Below are 20,268 nucleotides of genomic sequence, written 5' to 3' on the forward strand. Positions count from 1 at the left end.
TTAACGCGTGAGCAGAGACTTATCTGTAATACTACTAATCTAGAGTTTTTTCTATTTATATGTAAGGCAAACTTGTGTGGCAGTTCGAGGCATTATTATCGATCTTCACAAACAAAAACAAAACGAAGAGTTTTCACCCTACCCAGCTGACTTCAGCATGTGTATGGTGTACCAAAACAAAAGATAAGGTAATACATTCAGTAGATTCTTTTTCAGGCACCAGATATTTTTTATGTGCCAAAATGAAATTCAGTAGACTTTTGATTTAAGCTTGCAAAATATTTTGAAAGAGACTACTGAGTTGGGGCACTGGTTCCAAAAAAGTAAGATTTCGACGAATGGAAGTTTTATCCAGGGGCTAGTGTAGGACGAATTCCTAGCGAACCTGTGCTATCCAGAAATGGGCAGAAATCGAGATGAATATTCACTTTATTTAGGAGAAGCATTGTTTCTCTTTTTATCTATTAAATACGCAAATATACCTTCCTCGTTTCTCGCAGTTCTTTGACCCCGCCGTTTGCCCGAGTTTCTAAATTTTTTTTTCCATTTATTTTCATGCACTTTTTTAATATAACCAGGAGAGCTCTCATCACTTGTATAGCTTAACGAGCTTTGTCTGAAAATGTTTTTGCTGTCGCCTGCTAGCAGTACGTTACCCAACAGTTCTAAGCCACTTGTAAGCTAATTGTATAATTAGCGCCGTTATTCATCATAAAAAGTGTTTTCATTTATCTTCTTGTAAAAACGAACGTGTGACTCCCGTTATTTCTAATCAGTACCAAATTTGCCCAAATTATCAAAATTCCAGTTGACTAGATATGAGATAAGATCATAGCATTTTAGCATTAAATTACAAAACTCTTATTTATATTCACAATTAGCGGCAATATCATTTAGTTCATTCATTGCTCGATAAATTTCAGTAAGTTTCTATTTTTATGTCCGTATACATAGAGTCCCGATGAAATATTAAGGTACTATAGCACCTTATTCGTGTCGCGTAACGGTAAAGTAATATTGCTCAGCTCTAGTAGCAGTAATATACACTGATGCGCCATATCATTTTATTTCTACATAAAAATCACGCAATATTTACAGACAGTGTAGTATGTTGTCACTTGTGCTTCCTCTAAGTCTTGAAACTTGGCTTTAATGTCGTTTAAGAATGTCTGATATAACATAAATGCCCTGCTAATATAAAAATACATTTGCTATCACGATAGAGTATCTGAATCCATCAGTTTAAGGGGTAAAGTTCACAATTTCGACCAAGGTCGTTTATCCGGTAACAGCTCACATGCAAAAGCTCCGTAAGCAATATATCCGTTATATAATACATTATCTACATTTAGCCGCAAGAAGCCAGAGGAGAAACCAGAGACATCCCGGCAGATTGGCCAGTTTCCGTTTTACAGGTAAGCATGGTGGATTACGATGTCAATAGAAACAGCTGAAATCCAGATATTTAAGTGGCCTTCTCGTCACGGTGTTACAAAAGAAGCAGAAACATCGTAAACGATGACACCATCAAAAGATGTGCTGTACAATGGTATTAGGGTTTTTTTTAACGAAAAAGATCTGTAGATGATAATGGATTATAAAAAAAAAAGTTAGGCAGTCGTGAATTAAATGTATGATACAATTTTTAAACAGATTCAGAAACTAGCGGTCATCTATGATCACCTGAGACCCTTGCTGTTTCTCGGCCACAATTACTTCGTTTATTGGATTTGACTTCTTTAAATGATTACTGGTATTATTTCCGGTTGGGCTTTTTCCTTCCGATTCAGTGGTAGTCGGACAGCTGTTCTTACTGGCATCACTTCTGTCGGCACCATTATTATTGTTGTTGTTGTTGTTGTTCGTACAGTTGTTGTTGTTGTTATTTTGACTGCCTCGGTTCTCGTTGTTTGTATTAGCATCCTCAAGACCGACACGGGAGGCCGGTAGAAGCTTCTCTTTCCAATAATCACTCTTTCTGCGTAGCTTTTCCACCGCATTTTCCGCCGCCGCTATCGCTTGAGCATGCGACACTACAAGAACATGTCCAAAAAAATTAGAAGCCCAGTGAGCTATACCGTTATTAATCATAATATCATGGTAGTTTGAGCAGATCTAGGAGTCGTAGAGCTGTTCAGTGAGCTCTATTTTGGAAAGCGATAAAAGACGTTGCTGATTTGACTAATATGGCACTTGACATTTTTACCACCATATATATATATTTATATAAGAGCACAGCATGAGTTTCATAAAGAAATTTACTCTCTCAGCATATCCTAAAACGCGACTTACTTGTCTACGAAGACTGTCGAAAATCATTGTTTTTATTTAGCTAGAAAGTCTCTCACATTTTTGAGAATGGAACTAGAGCAAAAAAAACCCTTTACTCATAAGAGGGTAAAAACTTGTATATATACTGGCAAAACTTCGAATCCAATTATACTCATAAGAGGGTAAAAACTTGTATATATACTGGCAAAACTTCGAATCCAATTATCTATAAGCGGTATTGGGTCGAAAAAAATATACGTTTGTTAAATATGTAAGCCTCCAGATATCTACACGTATCAATTGATTAAAATCAAATTACTATTGTTTATCGCCCTGCCGTCCTGAAGACGTTTATGGTGATTAACGAGGAGATCGAGAAGCACCTTCCAACCAAGCGGACTGTCCCTGCACTCCTTCGAGATCCATGCACACCAGGATCTATGCTCGAAAAAAGGATTCAATTGATCCTGTGGCCGTCGTTTCTTTTTTCCGCCTTGCACGATGGTTCTCGCCTCAAGAATATCCTTCGAGCCTCTGCGCTTTCTTTCTAACGAATTGGGCTGGTCACTATCACCGGAAACTCCGCTAGTACCACCCGCCGGCGAGGAAGCTTGGCTCTCTTCACACATCTTGTGTTGCGCTTCCTCGACAAGGCCTTCCTCCTCTCTGTACGAGAAATCAATAAAAAACTTAATATTATCTTTAGTTTTTAGGAATTGGATTTCTGTTGACCGATTTGTATGATTATTGCTACTAAAGACATGTGTAGAATGTTACTGTTTGCTTTGTTTAGATACTCTTTGTTGAAGTATTTGCTTCATTGTTTTGTTTGCGATGCCCTATAACCATGTCGAAGCGAAATAATACTGCGAAAAATACCGGCTGAGGTATATATGATTTTTTTTGGAAACTTTATATTCTAAACAGTTTCATCGAAGCGCATCTGAAATAGGAGCGCGCTAGTACCAATTCCATGGTATCATCCATAAAGTAGTAAGTATATGCAGCCGCTGTAGTGACATTATTTACATATTGAATGCTATGATATTGTAAATGAAGAAATGGAATAGAATTGAATATTCACTTAGTAAGGTGATGATCGTGTACCTGGTTAGCTTTCGGTAAAACATCGTACAAACTTTACGAAAACAGAAACCGCATCGGATGAATACAAATTTATTATACGCCGTTGAGTGGTGCTCCCAACCAAGAAGCGCTAGGATCACCAACTCCGTCGGTGTATCCTGTAAAGGAACAACCCATAAGCGCCCAATGGAGTCAACCATACATAAAAAAGCCGCCTAGACACAACATACTATACATTTTTATCTCTATTTTGACTATTATTTAATAGTTGATACGAATATTTAAATCATAACGAGTTTCATCAAAAATCAGAAATGGCATGACTTACCTTGAGATCGCTATCACGTTTGATTTTATCAAGCTGATCAAATTCATCCATTGTCACACAAGGTAGATCCTGCTTAAGCACACTAAGTGATTCAAGCCGCTGTTCAAAAGCAGCTACTAGTGCTGCCGCTGCGGTGGGCGAGATATATTTGAAGTGATCCGGACAGGGAGCAAAACGAAACGCACAACCCTTCGTATGGCCTGAACGAAGATTTCGCTCGATTTCCTTGAGGCATTTGCGTGCTATGTATAACAATGCAATCTTTTACGGTTATGCATACATCGCATATGTATATATATATATATATATATATTTGCGATAACTCAATCAGTAACCATCTTACTTATCTTAGATCTACAGTATATATATATATATATATATACATCTTTGCTTACCGATATGGGCAGGCAGTTTTGCACTGACCTCCGCGAAAAGCTTTGAACCACACAATTCGCACGTGAGCATATTGCACGACGTCAGCCGCCACCCGAACATCGCACAGTTGGGTGGAGAAAGCGACGGTGGTTTCGATAACCAATGATGATTCTGTTTTAAATCCGAAATATACGTAAAGGGAGAAGCGGCATCACTAGTAAGAAATGATCTAATAATAAATTAGGTATTAGATCATGCGTCCATCGCATAAGTGTTGCTACTAGAAATAAGGAACAGCTAAAAAATCTTGCGTGAAAACGAATGCTGTCAAATAGATTTAAACTAAACTCTTTTTGGAGCGATCACTAGTTTTTGAGAAATTAGAAAATAAGTAAGTAACAAAACGGGTTATAAGTTACGCTGCAATCAGTAGATGCTAATTGGAATGGGGAAAACTATACAATAGAAAGACAATGGCAGAATTCTTCTCGTTTATGTGTAATCAAAATCTTTTTGACTTGTTTTGTACAGTTACTTCAGAGACACTTACGACGCCTTCTTCATTGAAAAATGTGGCAATCCGAGACAAAAACTTGTTGAAATCAGCCGCATCTAGTTGGCCTAGATGAACCAGGTCGGTTTCTGAAATTCAATAGAAGAAATCAAAGTAAGTTGTCATTACCACCTCACTAAGTTATTCTGTAATAGTCAGCTCTATAATATACTACACAACGAAGAAGTGAGCAACAAACGTAATATGTTTAAAAAAACATTACCAAATATACCAAACCCAGAAACAGCTTTTTTAAACAGTTGTTAATATCTTACACCATACCGAACTAACGGCAATAAGCTTAAAGGTCAATTTAATTAATAGTATTAAATATTACTTCAGATCTTATATCTGAATAACTTATTAGAAAACAGATGCCGATTTCTCAGAAATACTGAATAACTGTATTCATAAGTAGATGATAACGACTTTATTTACAATACGCGTCATGAAAACTGATTTAAGAATTCTTGCGCATGTATGGAAAACGGATTATTGGTTATTTAGTTTATCATTAGTTAGGGTGATTATTCAGTTATATAATCATACATTTTTTGGAATCGAAATACTGAAAAGATAACTGTGTGTATGTACAAGCTCGATTAGGTCTGATTCATTCTTTAATAAAAAAAAAAAAAAAAGGTTAACTCATGAAACGGTATAGATAGTAATATCACTCCGCCGAATTTTATACATTAGTTAAGATCTACATATAAACACATAGTTACATAAATTGTTTGTAAATGTTCCTTTAGTGCCGTTCAGTGTATACGCACTATACTTTGCAATAGTTTCAGATCGATTATTTGTTTATGACATTGTAACCCTTGACACATTTCTCCTAATCAAGTCGCTGACGGATCACTGCACAGATCTCGTTATAACATGCATGCCTTTGGAACATCCATGAATGTATCCTTGCCGAGTAGTGTTACATAAAGCTGTCATAGAGGATACAAATGGGTAAGGCAGACCCTTCCTTCGCGTGTTATTTGCGCTGTGTACGGAATCTTGATTACACGAATGCCACTAATGAAAGTGCACAGGGCTACAGCCCATGCGGAGACTTTTCGATGGTACCAAACAAAGATGATAGTTTAAAGAGAAATAAAAACTCGTTCAAGCACAGCTCTATCTATTACGGCAAGCCCAGTATAAATACGCGTAATGAGAATAGAAAAATTTCAAATGTTTCAAGTGTTTACGAAAACTTTGAACATTCGGTCACTCTGCAGCGACATAAGAGCACATTTATATAGTAGTAGAGAGAGAGAGAAAGAATATATGTATTATAATGCAATTACTGTAATAAGGGGCCATTGCATAGGGTAAAGATCAAGCTCAAACCTTTGTACTTGCATTATACATAATCTTAGTACGAATATAACGCGTACAGGGTAAGATTGCCCGAGCATTATCATCCTCATCAATCGCATATGTTGACCAATATTGTATACCGCAACATAGACAGAAAATTAACGACAATGACAGAAAAAACCTTATGGGGCACCGATCATCTACGGACAAAGTGTTTACGATTTGTGGTAACTTAGTGTCCACTTTCTACACGTCATGGTTGGTGTCAAACTAGAAAAACCACATAATTTAATGACGACAAATGAGTATCGATGATACTAAAATTGAAGTGTATAATATAGCTCCCAATCCTACTGGCACAGAATATTTGCCAATAAACAAATAACATATATACATGATACAGATTTCGCTTGGATTACTCAAATGAAATTGTTTGTACGATATCACCTTTCGACAGTTGGGTCAGTCATCTTCTTGGCATTAGCCCGCTCAGTTCTATTTTCAAGTTCAGTTTCCAGTCAAGGTGCGCTGGGTTAGAGGCGCTTACTCTGCCCTTGATTATTAGTAGTAATTGTGGTGACCTCGCGACTTTAATGTCTCATCTAGTATGGCTACACAGCACCCACCGCCGCGCAGTGTCGCCTAGATGTCGAAAACTTCTCTTTGCCTTTTGTTTTTAGATAAATAAGTAACGGCCAGTCTAACCGCACAGTCATCGGTCCACCTACAGGGACGATATGAACGGATGGTTCATTGCTGCCGTTGCAGCTGGGGAAGCGTATAAAGACCACAGCCCTAGGTGTCCTCAGACCGTTCGGCAAAGGGAAGTCACAAGTACTTTTTTGTTGCTTGGTGTGATCAGAATGAATGAGTGCGCAAGCATTTACTCATCCTTCATCCGGATGCGAAAAACAGCAGTGCAATGAGTGGTCTGACGATTCGTTATCAACAGACCGGAAGGTATCATTAGGGATATTTGTTCACGTTGAAAACGCAACAGCCACGAGCCTAGGTAGATAAGACAGCAGTAGATAAGATCAAGTCTTACGTCATTTTCAGAACATGTAAGAAGCCTTATGCAAGCTCTGACATATCCGGAACAGTCTACTGCAGATATAGTTAATCTTTATGGCAAGTATGGTTGTGTTTGAAATCGCAAACGTACCGAAGCATCCAGCCGGCCATGCATATAGCTCGCATGAACCTCAAATGAAACGCCAAAATTAACGTCGGGCCTAACAAAACGCTTTATTCCGTGCAGGGTTAGTCTTATTGACAAGTTACATGTTTTTGCATACTATGCGAGTCAACGTTATCAACAATAGTTCAACTGAAAATCGGTACAGAAGGACCCTATTGCTACCGGCAGCGATAGAAGAACTGAAAAAGAATACCCAAGCATAATAAACAAGAACTCCTTCATCAGAAAAAGGTGGCATAATTAGTCCAACGTAATAAATCGAACTGAATGGTCACACATTATGAAAGACAAGTATTGTTACTATTAGCAATGATAAACGCCATAATTACTCACACTAATACTTATTAAAAGAGCAGAGATTTGTCTGAAGAGAAAATTCAATATGACTAACATCGTAACGGCTTGTGGATTTAAATCTTGAAACGCCTAGCCCCTAAAACAGTACCCTCAACGTACAATGTCCTACGTGTACGATTTTGCACAAGTTTCATATACCTTGGAACGCAGCTTGTGAATTAGAACGCAGCTTGTGAATTAGCAGTTAGCGAACAATTGTAGGCCGTGAAGGCTAAATTGGAAGAAGTCGAGTAAAGGCCCAAGTGCAGAGTCGAGATAAAAACAAGCTTTTTATCGCAGACCTGCCAGATGGCCACAAAAGACACGAGACTGTGCATGCGATTGGCATGCCACATGTAGTACGGATAGCCAACAAATCGTTTTATATGAAGATCATTGTTATTAACTAAATGAAATTAACATTTAAGTATGGTAATTTTAGTACGCAACAACTAAACAAAATATACATTTATGATAAATTTAATTTTGAATGAATTTTGAATTGAAAGAAATAAAAGAAGTGAGTGTAGCTAATTATTAACGGATAGTTACATAGTGACGCATCGTTCTGCGTAAGTTGGCCTAACTTTGCTTCGACCTAGTGCCGTCACACCTGTAAATATTCTTGGCCTTACGTTGAATGTGATTTGTATAGAACGGCTACAACTAATCGAATCGACGTTCTGAAGGTCAAATGAGATATCCGTCTGGTTATAATAAGATCGATCGGCATATTAATGCGCGCGTGGCGCTCCTGTGATCATCCATTAGGAGTTGCTGCTTTAAATTGAACCATAACCCACTAAAGCATACTAATAGTGAATGCGTTTGTTTACATATCGTGTAATATGACTTAGTTTAAAATTTTTTACAGCTTTTGATAAAAAGAAAGGAGAGCAAAAGGCGAAGGCACAGAAAGGATAGTGCGTAGCACAACCTAAACTTACCCAGAGGCCAACTCTGCAAACATAATTCATGTAACACCTCTTAGCGGGCGCCCAGTATCATGCTAAACGGTACAACAAATTACCAATATAATAATGGAGATGAGAATAACGTTATTAGGTAAAAGTCAGGCAGACGCTTAATCTTGTTTCTAGTAGATAGCACCTTTCCGTGTTTGATAGCTCCAATGGACGTATTCCATCAATGGACGTATTTGGATAAACATCACAATAATGGATGGATTCAGGCAAGATAGAAATTAACCTATAGAATTAACTCCTTTGAATGAATCAGCGTTGAAAAATGGCGCCCCATAAAAGTCAACCTGATACATTACATTCATTCTTATTAATGAAACGAAATTTAAACAATCATCGTTCCTTACTTTATCAATCTGTGCGATACTTTTTTGATAAAAACACCATTCTACGCTACGATGACAGCAGACAAAATGCATTGTTCTAGAAAGATTTAGTATATGTCAGCCACTCAATAGTATGATTCACAGCTGATACAAAACAAATTCACATTTACAGATAGTTACGTAAATGTTGAAACGTCTATCATATTTCTATAATAGGCTTTCTACGACTTACATGCTTATGTAACGCCTCGATAAAGTTGAGTTCATTACCTTTCTATTTGGATATATTAGGCTGTCTCGTACGGTCAGATGGGAACACTACTTCGACGGAAAGATATGATGAATACAACTCCAAGTACTCGGCAAAATGTAATACCTCTGGTACTCTGTCAACCACTGGCCAGTATATATACCAGTATATACTAGTTACCGATTGACTCTCACAACCTAATTCTTTCCTTCAGATGTCAAACATGGCGAATGATAAACCGGATATATAATATGTCGTACACATATTATTCAATTTGACAAATAACGGTTGAGAGTCTGAAATAGTTTATGAAAATTAGAAAAAAAATCTGATATTTGGGGGAATTTAGTTCGGTATTTGGAGAACAGCGTAAGATCAACTATGTGGATGGTAAATGTTCACAGAGTTTTTTGCTCTATGTAAAAGCATTTGAACTACAATGTATTGTCAGTAAGAGCTTTTATGTGATCCAGCAAAAATCACTGTGCCGTGGTAATCGATAAGTAGGAAAAACATTGGATCGCTTGATCTATTCGATGATCATTTTCATATTGACCACAAGCAAACAAAAGCATCAAATTAGCATTTAAGTGTTTACTTGTCGAAAATAAACTTAAATCTCCTCTCTTTTTTACACAACACGTCAAGCTTAAGCTAGATTTTACTAAGAATCATCTATACGTACCGTAACCGTTATGTAGTACTGATGTTTTTCTTGAATGATATCTCTCGGACACCACTTCAACCGAAGGGATTGACGAATTTCTCCGGTCCATTTTTGTGCATTTTAAGAATGTCTAACTTCTGGCAATCACTATCAGCGTCAAATAGACATAAGCCGTTAAAACCCTCTTCAGACAACTGCTATTTGATAGTATTAGGCTGATTCTCCTTTGCAGATCCGTATCCATCATTAACCAGCTGGTTGATCTCTCATGTTGGGTGATAAATTGTTTTGCTGACTTTTGCATACCACCGAAGTATCCATTTGCACAGCTCAGTTTCATACACGAGTGAAATCCAACACTTCAGTCGACCCTCGCTAAGCTTCGCCAGACCTTCCGGCAAACGAGCCTTATATGCGCTGTCTTCTATTACGTACAAACCCCATGTTAAAAGCGATGAATGCTGGAGACTAATGGTAGCTATGTTAATGACAACTTTCCCTCCGGACTTTCAAAGCCAAATAGCAGTGGCTCAGGCAAACATAGCGCATATAGGACGGCCGAAACTGCGTTGATAATGGCCTTCAATCTGATGTCGCCACAGTGAAAGGCGAGAAGCTCAAACGTCACGCAATGCCTTAGGTGCCTTAACGAAGGCTTTAAGAATGGAAAGGGAAAATAGCGAACAGTGATTTCGCAAATGCGTCAAAAACCTACGACAGTTCCGCACACAATATTACAAGGGTAGATTGTATACGAACAAGCTATCATTTTGGCTACACGTTAATGCAGGCGCACACCAATGTGCCGATGTTTGTGCAATACTAAAGCAACAAAACATCTTTGCTTGAGTAGGTATCTCAAGGTGGGGGAAGGGGGACATCGTCAGTGTAAACCAAAACTACCCACTAAGGCAAAACCTCAGTCATCTACAAATGATCGGCCATGTTGATTACAGTGAAACTCTGCAGGTGAATGGCATGAGTTAAAACAGAACCCTAAAGTTAAGCAGGTGTTTAAGATAATATGGTGTCGACATGCGTTAAAACGTTTTATCCCAACCGCCCAAATCCAAACGCCTTGGAGGAAATAGGCAGTGGTGGCTAATTCGACATTTCGGACCTAAAAGTCATCGGCAGCGAGTCAATGACTTTCTTGTTGTTAGTACATCGACCCTAATGATAGTGGAAGCACGGTTAAATCGTCAGATCATATAGCACTACATTTAAATAGAAAGTTAAACGAAACGCCAATAAATCTACCTCTATTAGTTTATAACAGCTTCGAGTTGATGCTTTATCCCTAATACGAATGTCATTGAAGAGTGACAAACTGTTTAGCTATATCACATGGACGTCTGATGTATAACATCTACGAGTTGGGTACGCCGAAATATGCTACACTTGCAGATAAAAATAAAACTTTTTAACGAAATCTACTACAATGAATGCATGTAAACTTACGCGTTATTTCCAGAAATTGTATAGTCTATGAAAATGTTTACCTATATTTTGTTTGTTTACCTCTGTATACGTTACTGGAAAACGCTCTTCTGCACACGACGATTATCAAAGGTTGCGAATATTATTTCCTCTAGAGTTGAGGCTCGAAAGGTGAATGTTTCAGGTGAAGAAAACATTGTGGGCACTTATTTTCTTTCACATATAATTAACGCATTCAGTGTTGCACTTAATTAGGTTTGCATTTTGTCTAGGCTAAAAAGCTCCTAGACATACGCGTTAGTGTTAAGCCGAAGCTTCATCGAAAAATTATTTTATAAATTAAGAGATGCTTCATAAGGATAAGAAAATGAACAGAGATGTGCATATGGCCTAAGTATATTAAGTAAGCGAACCTATCCAACAATGAACGCACTAGAGATAAATCAAAGTTATTTCTCCCTATGACAATGCCAGACACACATCACAAAAGTCATTGAAGGCATATTACAAGAGCTTGAGTGGGAGGTCCCTTTGCACCCACCAGACTCTCGACAGTTAGCATTGATGTATCATCACTTTTCGTTATCAAATGAAATTCATAAGCATCCATTAAAAAAACGAAGACAGTGCCAAAAACTAATAGAATGATTTCTTCAATATGAGATCTGAAATTTTCTGCCACAGCGGAATATATAAATCAAGTGAGATATTCGTAAAACTTGTACAAAATGACATTTGTCGTTAAATTATGTGTTGTTTTGTCTTGTAAAAAGTAAAATTATGTGATATTTGCTAAGTAAATAGCCACTATTTTTTTTTTACTAACCTAATACATGAAATAAGGTGACTAGTGGCTCGTATAGGCATACCGCCAGACCAGCGTCTGCAGCAATTGCTCACAGTTAACTCGACTTCTAATCATCTTCTATATTTGGTAGTGTCTTAAGTTCATATATGCATATATAAATGGGGCGAGGCAAAACCCTCTTGATAGATTGAGAGCCTTCATTTTACGTCTGTGCAATACATATACATTATATATGTGTGTTTTAGACGCATACAAGACACAATGTATATATATATGTCGAAAGTGCTTTGCGTTCATATCAATTTGTCGAAAAAGTATTGATCGTTTTTCTAGCTAAATTGCTTTAACATTAGCTATATAGCGCAATATGAGTCCTGCAGGCTTTGCTGTCATTTGAAAGCTGAGATTTGGCAGTAGTAGATGTGTTACCATTACTGGAATGTCTTTATTCAGATTTTAGAAAAAAACGCCTTAAACATGAGTGAAATGTCTACAAAAATCGCTATATATCAGCATTTTGTTACGATAAAAGCAGAACGTTACCCAGACCCATGGAAAGATATATGTGCTATTTATGGGTAAGATGCATTATCGGTAAATCACTGCCCGACGATGGTTCGCTTTCGTTTGCACAGGAAATTTCGATTGTACATCCACTAACAAAGAGGTTTAAGCCATACAAAGATAATTGGCTACAAAAAAGCTCGATGTTTGGGTACCACAAATTGATGCAAATGAATTTACCCCATTGTATTTCGATTTGTAAAACTTAGCAGAAACTCAGCGAAATTGAGGCATGGTTGAAGCGTCAGATGACGGCTAATGAAAAATATATCTTATGCAACAGTAGAAACGATGCCATGTGTTTGACGGGATTGGAAAAAACGACCGTTCCGATTCGTCCGCTTGGTGATAACTTCGACAACAATAACGACGATTCGGATATTTACAATGAAAAACTAACAAACTTGCAAAAGCCATTGGAAAAATCGATCAGACCTAGTCAATAAAAAAAAGCGTTATTTTCCGGTATGGCAATGCCAGACAACATAGATCTTCAGTTACTAGGCAAAAATCGAGAGAGCTTAGGTAGAAGATTATATTGTATCTGTCCTATAACTCGGCTCTTGCACTATCAGACTATCACCCATTTCAGTATCTATATAACATTCTTAATGTCAATGTGGTTTCAATCGAGGGATGCAAAAATCATTTGCTGCAATTTATTTTTAGTAAGTCACTGAAGTTCTATAGATTATGATGATATTACCAGAAAAATTGAAAAACATCATAAATCGACATAAAACATATTTAGTTTAGAGATATTATTTTAAAATATAAAAAGTATTTACTCAATTTTGGTTTAAAACGATCTATACTTTTTCAACAATCCAATATACTTCTTGTGTCAACGATGTCATAAACGATTCCAACGATTTTCGTTTTATTTAGCGAATTGATTGGTTTGACGGCAAAACTCCAAAATGATGAACATAGGCAAGGCAAAATGCATTTCCAAATTTAAAAGTTTAAAAATTCTTTTGAGGGTTTAAATTGTGCGCGCCAGAACGCAACAATACCGGCTGGGACATGATTTGAAATTTGTCGAACCAAGCCAATATTCGTTTATGTTATGCATTTCAGTGCTACTTACTAGCCAATCAAGTCAAGATTTCACATGCTTACGCATGCCGCTATGTATACTCGTCTTTGTTGGGTGACATATAATCGACTATGGAGAATAATTCCAATTCCTTTCACTTAATGCGAGAACTTTCTCAAAAATAAAGATGACTTTGAAGAAGGGATTTTTGAAACACTACTATAGCAAGAAAGAAATTGTTAGAAAACCAACTGGGAAACCCTTCTGGTGAGATGAAGTAAGAAAGTGATTAGTAAGACTAGTACGATCATCTGCAAGCGACGAAATAAAAGCGCAGATGGTAACAATATAGAACCAGATCCGTCTTCACTCAGGTTGTAACAGCCAATCGGTCCCCATGCTATATTCATGACCGTCTAATATTTGTTATGTCAGAATATCGATCCATTGACAAAAATGCGCCCGATTCATTTCGCCTCTGAACTTGAGAAGAACATTGGTCATTGTAGAACATCGCTCTTATCTTTACCAACCTACTGAAGATCATGTACATTTTCTTTTAATATGATTAAACTCTTTCAACTTTGGGTTAGATTCTTTTAACATGATTGTTCGCACTGTACCGCATAAAAACGCCTTGCGATATCTGCATACAAATAAATGTACCCCTTATCGAATTCCACGGCCGATTTCTAGACACTGTCAAGGTTGCTAAGGTATTCTTCATTTTAATAGTCGTTTAGACAAGGTTTTCACCACTCAGTTGCGCTTTTATTGTACCCTGAACGCAATTGTCATCAAGCAAGACGGGCCCATCATTCGTTCCTCGCAAAGTATACCGCGGCTTGACGACCAGTCGCCTAAGGGAACTACTACTAGAATGCTACCCTCGACATCTTAACAGTTTCAGGTGCACCTAAAAAAAAAACTAGTAGCGATAGATCTGCACGTATCCGCCTCGAAGAACGTGCTGTCGACATTCGGCTAGCTTGCTTAGCGCCTCGTAGGTAATACGTATGTAATAACTATAGTTGTTTCTCATACCACATTCATAGTACAATTTTGGGCTCTTCGCCCTTACATTTTGCTACTACAGCGTTTACCAAAAGCCTATCCTGTTAAAAGGGTCAAACCAGCTTCTAGCAGCAGTGAACAGGGGGTCACGAGCTACGGGTGGCAACTTTGTACAGGGCCAACGCCGTATATGTAGTCACATACATTTTTGTTCTGTAATGTTTGAGGACAAGAGGCACACATTCGAAGCGAGAACAGTGAGAGTTTACGTTTTCGATCGTTGACATTGCAATAGGTTGTGTTTTTTGTGTAAATCACATTAATACGCAATATCAACTTTTTTCAACTATATATTTCACAAAGCCTGAAAATTAACTATGAATTAAGCAACTATTGTTTGACAACAATTTAATAATTTGATGAGTGTTTACCAACCGCCTAACTCGTCAGTAATCATGTCTACTGGCAAAACGGCAGGAGTATTCAGCAATTTCGTATGTTGAAACTTTTTTAAATTTCGTAAGTTGCAACTTTTCTAAGTGAGACAAATAAACTTCAAAGCACATTATATCCGCACCGCAAATTACCACCTGTGAATGCACATTTGCTACAAATAAAGCAAGCAGGCGTTAGTCAGGGCACATTCCGTTGTCTGTCAAAATCACCAGGCACTATAAAGTGGTTTATTTGGAGGCCTTCGCTAAGTGAGCTCAGCTACTTGACATTATTTCCTTTGAATAAATGCCCACCTTATTTCTTCTTCCACTTGTGATAGCTACTTGATTCCACATAACTTTCTACTCTCGTTAGCTATTGTGAATTGGCGCAAAGCTGAGTTCGGTAACTATTGCTAGTGGACTATAGACAACTATAAACAACGTGAGCGGCTGGCGTAACAGAGAATGGACACCATTAGAGCAAAGACACTTTTTAGGGTCTGCCGTTTTTGTGGGTTTGGAAAGCGTCCAAAAAATTACCTCATTTGATCACAAGAAGGATTCGCATGGGTTTATGCACCTAATATAAATAACGATCCCTTATACCTTCATTTAACAGCTTCTTAATTAAAATAACGTAAAGTACTAATCTAGGCTAGGCTTTCGCAATCGGATACTTCACTTCTGCAGCGCGAACAAATTTCATGGAACACAAATGCTGTCATTGTTACCGTATGTGGTGTATGCCATGTAATGAATTTGGGTGTATAGTTTTTTAGATGCCATTGGAAAAAAAATATATAGTTTCAATTATTTTCTGTTTGATCAGAGGCCAAAGTCAGTCGCTTTTTAGCGCCGTAGCCTTAAATTATACTTACACTTGTTTACATCTTCGCTTTATGACCCCAAAAACTTAGCCTGCGTTTTTTAGTGAACAAGCCATGCTTCCAAAAATGTCCTCAGTGTCGATTTCACTCAGGCTAACAGGTCAGAATCAACTTTGAACTTTTTTCGACGTGTGTCACTTTTAGCCATCAAACAAAAGAGAATCAAGTTGACAGCAATGCTTCTAAGATTTTCCTAACCTTGAGGAAAACGCAATACAGTGCCCAGTATAGCAGGCTGTCCATATATATGCAGAATTAATTTACTTACGCATGAATTTACTAATCAAATGATGACAAGAAAACGTATTATATACTCTCAATTCCGTTATACTAGCGTATTGAACGCATGCATGTTGGTACATCACAGTTCTTAATTTCGCATAAAGAAATAGGCGATAAATGCCGATCTGTTGTCATGCGATCGAGCCGGTAAATAAAGTCGTTATGCCACCCCTATTCCACGTACTGCAACACGAGCTGGTATGGTATAGTAACGATCATCATAGCCTTGCGCTAAATAATCGAAACCCTGACCTGATAGAGAAAAAGCGCAAATCAGTCAAGACCGTCAAATCTTTGCGCTGCAGCATATGAAACAGTAGTAGCAGGGCGATCATAAAATCAAAATTAAGTTATCTGTTATGTATTGAAGTCAGCAAATATAGAGAAATGTATACTACCATTATGAGTGGGAAAGCTTAAGGATGAATGCAAGGACTCTTGATTATAACATCGGTGCTGAAATGAAACAGTCGGTGGGGTAAACTCGTGGTAGAGATATTCAGTTGCGGAAGCTGTTATTTTTAGTATAGCTTTTTTTGTTGCAGAGAAAACAACAGTTATGGTGAAATTTGTCTATTTAGCACCTTGTCTATTTTAGCATTAACTCCAAGTGCTCTTATGACAGCCAGCAGATGTTGGTATCATATTCTAAGCTGAGCACTGAACCGGATATCCCACGCTTGCCAACATACAACCTTGTTTTATAAATTCTCTAAATGCTTTGCGAAGTTTTGCATAGGTGAAGGAAAAACATTTTCCTCTATAATTTTAATATTTCTTTTAAAACTAATTAAAATAGTTTTAAATTCTTTTTTGGATCTTTGTGCGTACCTCATCAAATGTTGTGCTTAAGAATATGGTTCCTTTTGGTTTAGAATGTGGTTCTAAAACAACTTCAGTTGTATAGTAATATGCATCACCATACAAAGCGTTAGCATGTTATTTGACTGGTATAATGTTATAACAACTATGCAGCCTTTTAATAAATGTTAACAAAGCTATTGAAATTGAAGTTACATATCAGTTATGCTCAACGAAGTTGCTATTCAAGCTCTCTGGCGCTATTATTGAATAAAGGAATTCTTTAGGTGTGACGCAAGAGTTTAAGCAAGACTAGTAGATGTAATGATTGCGTTAGCAACATATATTTAGAGAAAACCTATAGTTGCCTACATGTATACCGAGGTACCAGGAGAAGTTCAAAGGTTTATCGGTGGCACTACATCAGTCAGTGACGATAAACGCTAACCTCATTCCCTCTTCACACTGCCTCGGTTGATTGTTGTCAGTGAACGCAGTAAGCTGACAACTTGCCAATATATATATTATTAAGTATAGACGTTCAGAAAATGTGCAAGGGCTAGATACAAATAAGAGCAAAAGAATGACGCAAACTCTACAGCCTTAAATCATGACCAGCTCAAAGCAGCATCGATCGTTTTTAAAAAAAAATGCAGTACTGCGTTGCATTTTGGAAATTGTAAAATCGTATTCATACGACGTTTTATTTATTCATGCATTAACGACTTCCATGATATCCTTTTTATTCTCCTGAAAGTCCGCGGTGCCTTTGAAATGCTTCATTTCATATAACGCTTCAATCAAACGCACGCTCAGACGGAGGGTGTTTGAAGTATTTTCGAAGCAATTTAACATTTTAGTGTTATTGCTTACATCTAAAAAACACTATTCTAATCGTACGATTGGTTTCCTTTGCCCGAGCAACCGCAGTAATTTTCTCGAATCTAAAGCGTTTGACATATAAATAGCAAAAACAGACGAATGAAAGTTAGCGGGAAGCAGTGCAAAGTAAGGGTATTCACCCCGCCAGGCTTGAATTTGTTGCATGCAAACGTTTCTCGATAGACGATACGATCATTAGCTTGAGCATGACAGAGCATAACACCTCACTAAAGTGACACGATGGTCCGATATCTTTGTTTTGCTTGGTTTTGACCTTTTGTTTCGGCTTGCTACGACAGCGATTTAATCGCATACAAATAGTTCGGCCTCTATAATTGCGGCTTTGCTTTTTATCACATCGTCTAGTCTAACCCGACGTACCGAAAGGACCTGGATAACTTCAATGTAACGCAGGTAACCTTTTTTTGTAACCGTTTGTTGTGTCTGGAATGTTATTGATGAAAACAACAGTGGGGAAAACTAACTGAGTAGCAATTTCTATATATAGTGATTTTTTGCCCCAGTAAAGGTATCTTTTTTATATACCTCGTATGTCTTCTGGGAACGACTAAAACCTTGAGGACAAATTGTGAATACGGCGCACCGAATAGGTGTAAGACAACTCTCTAGTTAAGAAAAATAATTATGATAATGTCTATAGAAAAACATGAACTACTTAATTTCCGAACGGATTATTATTGCCAGTCATACATACACCTTAGCTTTTCAAACGGGTAATTTTAGGGTAGGCTAAAGAACAAACTCTGTCATCATCGTGTCGAGAACTTCGTAACTTCAGAAAATCACATTTGTCGCCTTCATAAAATTTAAGAGTTCAAGTGAAAAAGCAGCACATAAAGTGTTCAAAAAGTGACGGACTTTTCTTTCTCAGCGGATGTCTTCTCAATTTTTTTTAAGTTTCAAAAGTTCTTTTAAACAATTGTTTGCAGATGTTATTAATTTAAATATTATCTTCAATGGTATTTGTACTGAATGACTTTTAAACATCTTGTAAGCAAGAGAATTGAAGCAGTCACTGGAAAATCGATTTCTTAAGCCAAGCTGCAAAATGCATATGCACAGATACGCATCCAACGAAGCACAGCTGTCCATATTGCGGTCACACCAACTTACTGTTTGAAGAAGTGGAAGTGTCTATTTCTTCCGTTGAAACTGGCCGATATGCATCAGCCGATGAGGCAGAATCGACCTTGCGGATCGACGTGCATTTAAGGGGCGAAGCTCCAGAGCTGCACGATAAACCCATCGTGGAAATGGCCAAGTACGCTGTGAATGGTTAGGCCTGTGTTGCTGAATCAAAATAAAAAAAAAGATCATCTCTCATCTATGGACCTCTGAATAGCTTCCTAAATTCAATATTCTTCTAAGGGATTGACACTTTTGAATTATTCAAGAAGTTCATTCCAAAACAGAAATAATGTACGCACATGTTTCACAAATGAAGGGTAAGAAATCAGGTATCTCTGAATGCACTTATTGTCTATCACACCTATACATAGCAATTCTTTGAGAATTAATAGAGGTTCGCGCTAATGACCACATTAATTCGTTCCAAATTTTACCAGTACGGGGTCACTAAATCGAAAAACCTACATTTAAACTAAACTCCTATGACACTTACACGCATGAGCACTTGTTATATACGCTCAGTACATATATACATGTTTTTCTAAACAATGCCACTCAAATTCGAACACTGTTATCTATCAACGAACATCCCTAACTGTGGCAGCTCTGCGGTCTTTAGTAGACAACAAATATTAAACGATACCGTATGTCGTAGCATAGGGTGGAGTTCCAATATATGCATGATATTATGCAAATAGTACCTTAAAGTAAAGATCGGAGAGTGTTCTTTTCAGGTTGTCAATTTAGAGACACAAATCTGTGACGACGCAACCACCAAACGCATGAGCCGCGCCAGAATATCCCTGTCTCGTGTTTACCTGATCGTGTTCGTGGATCGACGTCTGCATCAAAGGTATTTTGGCGGGCATTTCGCTGAAATCCACAACATGATTCAAATAGCGAAAAATGCAAGCTTGTTAATGTAGTTCCAGCTATTTTATATATTCGTTGAACGCGCTTCACAAGCGTCCATTTCTAATAACATTCATCATTTAAATAATTATTTAGTTCTGCATGCGCCTTTCAGTAGTTGAAGAACAAATTTATGCTTTGACATTGCACACGTATGTACGTGGACAATAAGAAGATAACATATGTTCAACATTCAGTAACAGAGGAAACTTATTTTAGCTAAAGTTTTCGTCCACCACAAGGACACAGTTGTAGTTGAAAAGCTCGATTTGCCACTCGGTTGTATCATACAACGTCTTATGGGACGGGTATTACCTAAAGCGCTCTATACACTAGAAACGATAAAGTGTCTTCGTTTGA

General features: G+C 37.5%; 1 protein-coding gene across 8 annotated transcripts; it reads right to left on the bottom strand.

Moving 5' to 3' along the window:
• Window positions 1-1,026: 1,026 nt before the first annotated feature.
• LOC111259012 (zinc finger C3HC-type protein 1-like) lies at window positions 1,027-19,833 on the bottom strand. Of its 8 annotated transcripts, none has more exons than XM_086967692.1 (8): window positions 19,815-19,833; window positions 18,982-19,158; window positions 4,611-4,702; window positions 4,081-4,231; window positions 3,686-3,927; window positions 3,379-3,515; window positions 2,591-2,937; window positions 1,027-2,033 (listed from the first exon to the last, which is right to left on the bottom strand). In XM_086967692.1, the coding sequence occupies exons 2-8, from the start codon at window positions 19,112-19,114 to the stop codon at window positions 1,663-1,665; spliced, it is 1,473 nt and encodes a 490-aa protein (XP_086823818.1). In that variant the 5' UTR covers window positions 19,115-19,158; window positions 19,815-19,833; the 3' UTR covers window positions 1,027-1,662. The 8 variants fall into 8 exon arrangements, with proteins under 8 accessions (XP_086823818.1, XP_022686411.1, XP_022686409.1 ...); XM_022830676.2 differs by lacking the exon at window positions 19,815-19,833 and adding an exon at window positions 19,698-19,803 and having other exon boundaries at window positions 18,982-19,150; XM_022830674.2 differs by lacking the exon at window positions 19,815-19,833 and adding an exon at window positions 19,698-19,803.
• Between the last annotated feature and the right edge of the window lie 435 nt (window positions 19,834-20,268).

This window comes from Varroa jacobsoni, unplaced genomic scaffold, assembly GCF_002532875.2.
Source record: "Varroa jacobsoni isolate VJ856 unplaced genomic scaffold, vjacob_1.0 scaffold_287, whole genome shotgun sequence".
Lineage (NCBI taxonomy): Eukaryota > Metazoa > Arthropoda > Arachnida > Mesostigmata > Varroidae > Varroa > Varroa jacobsoni.

What these genes read in the sequence shown, in the direction of transcription:
- LOC111259012 (XM_086967692.1), bottom strand. Translation starts at nt 19,114, where the DNA reads ATGGGTTTATCGTGCAGCTCTGGAGCTTCGCCCCTTAAATGCACGTCG. An exon ending in AAAACTGCCTGCCCATATCG is followed by an intron (nt 3,928 to 4,080) that starts GTAAGCAAAGAT and finishes TGTTATACATAG; the next exon opens with CACGCAAATGCCTCAAGGAA. An exon ending in AACGTGATAGCGATCTCAAG is followed by an intron (nt 3,516 to 3,685) that starts GTAAGTCATGCC and finishes GTTCCTTTACAG; the next exon opens with GATACACCGACGGAGTTGGT.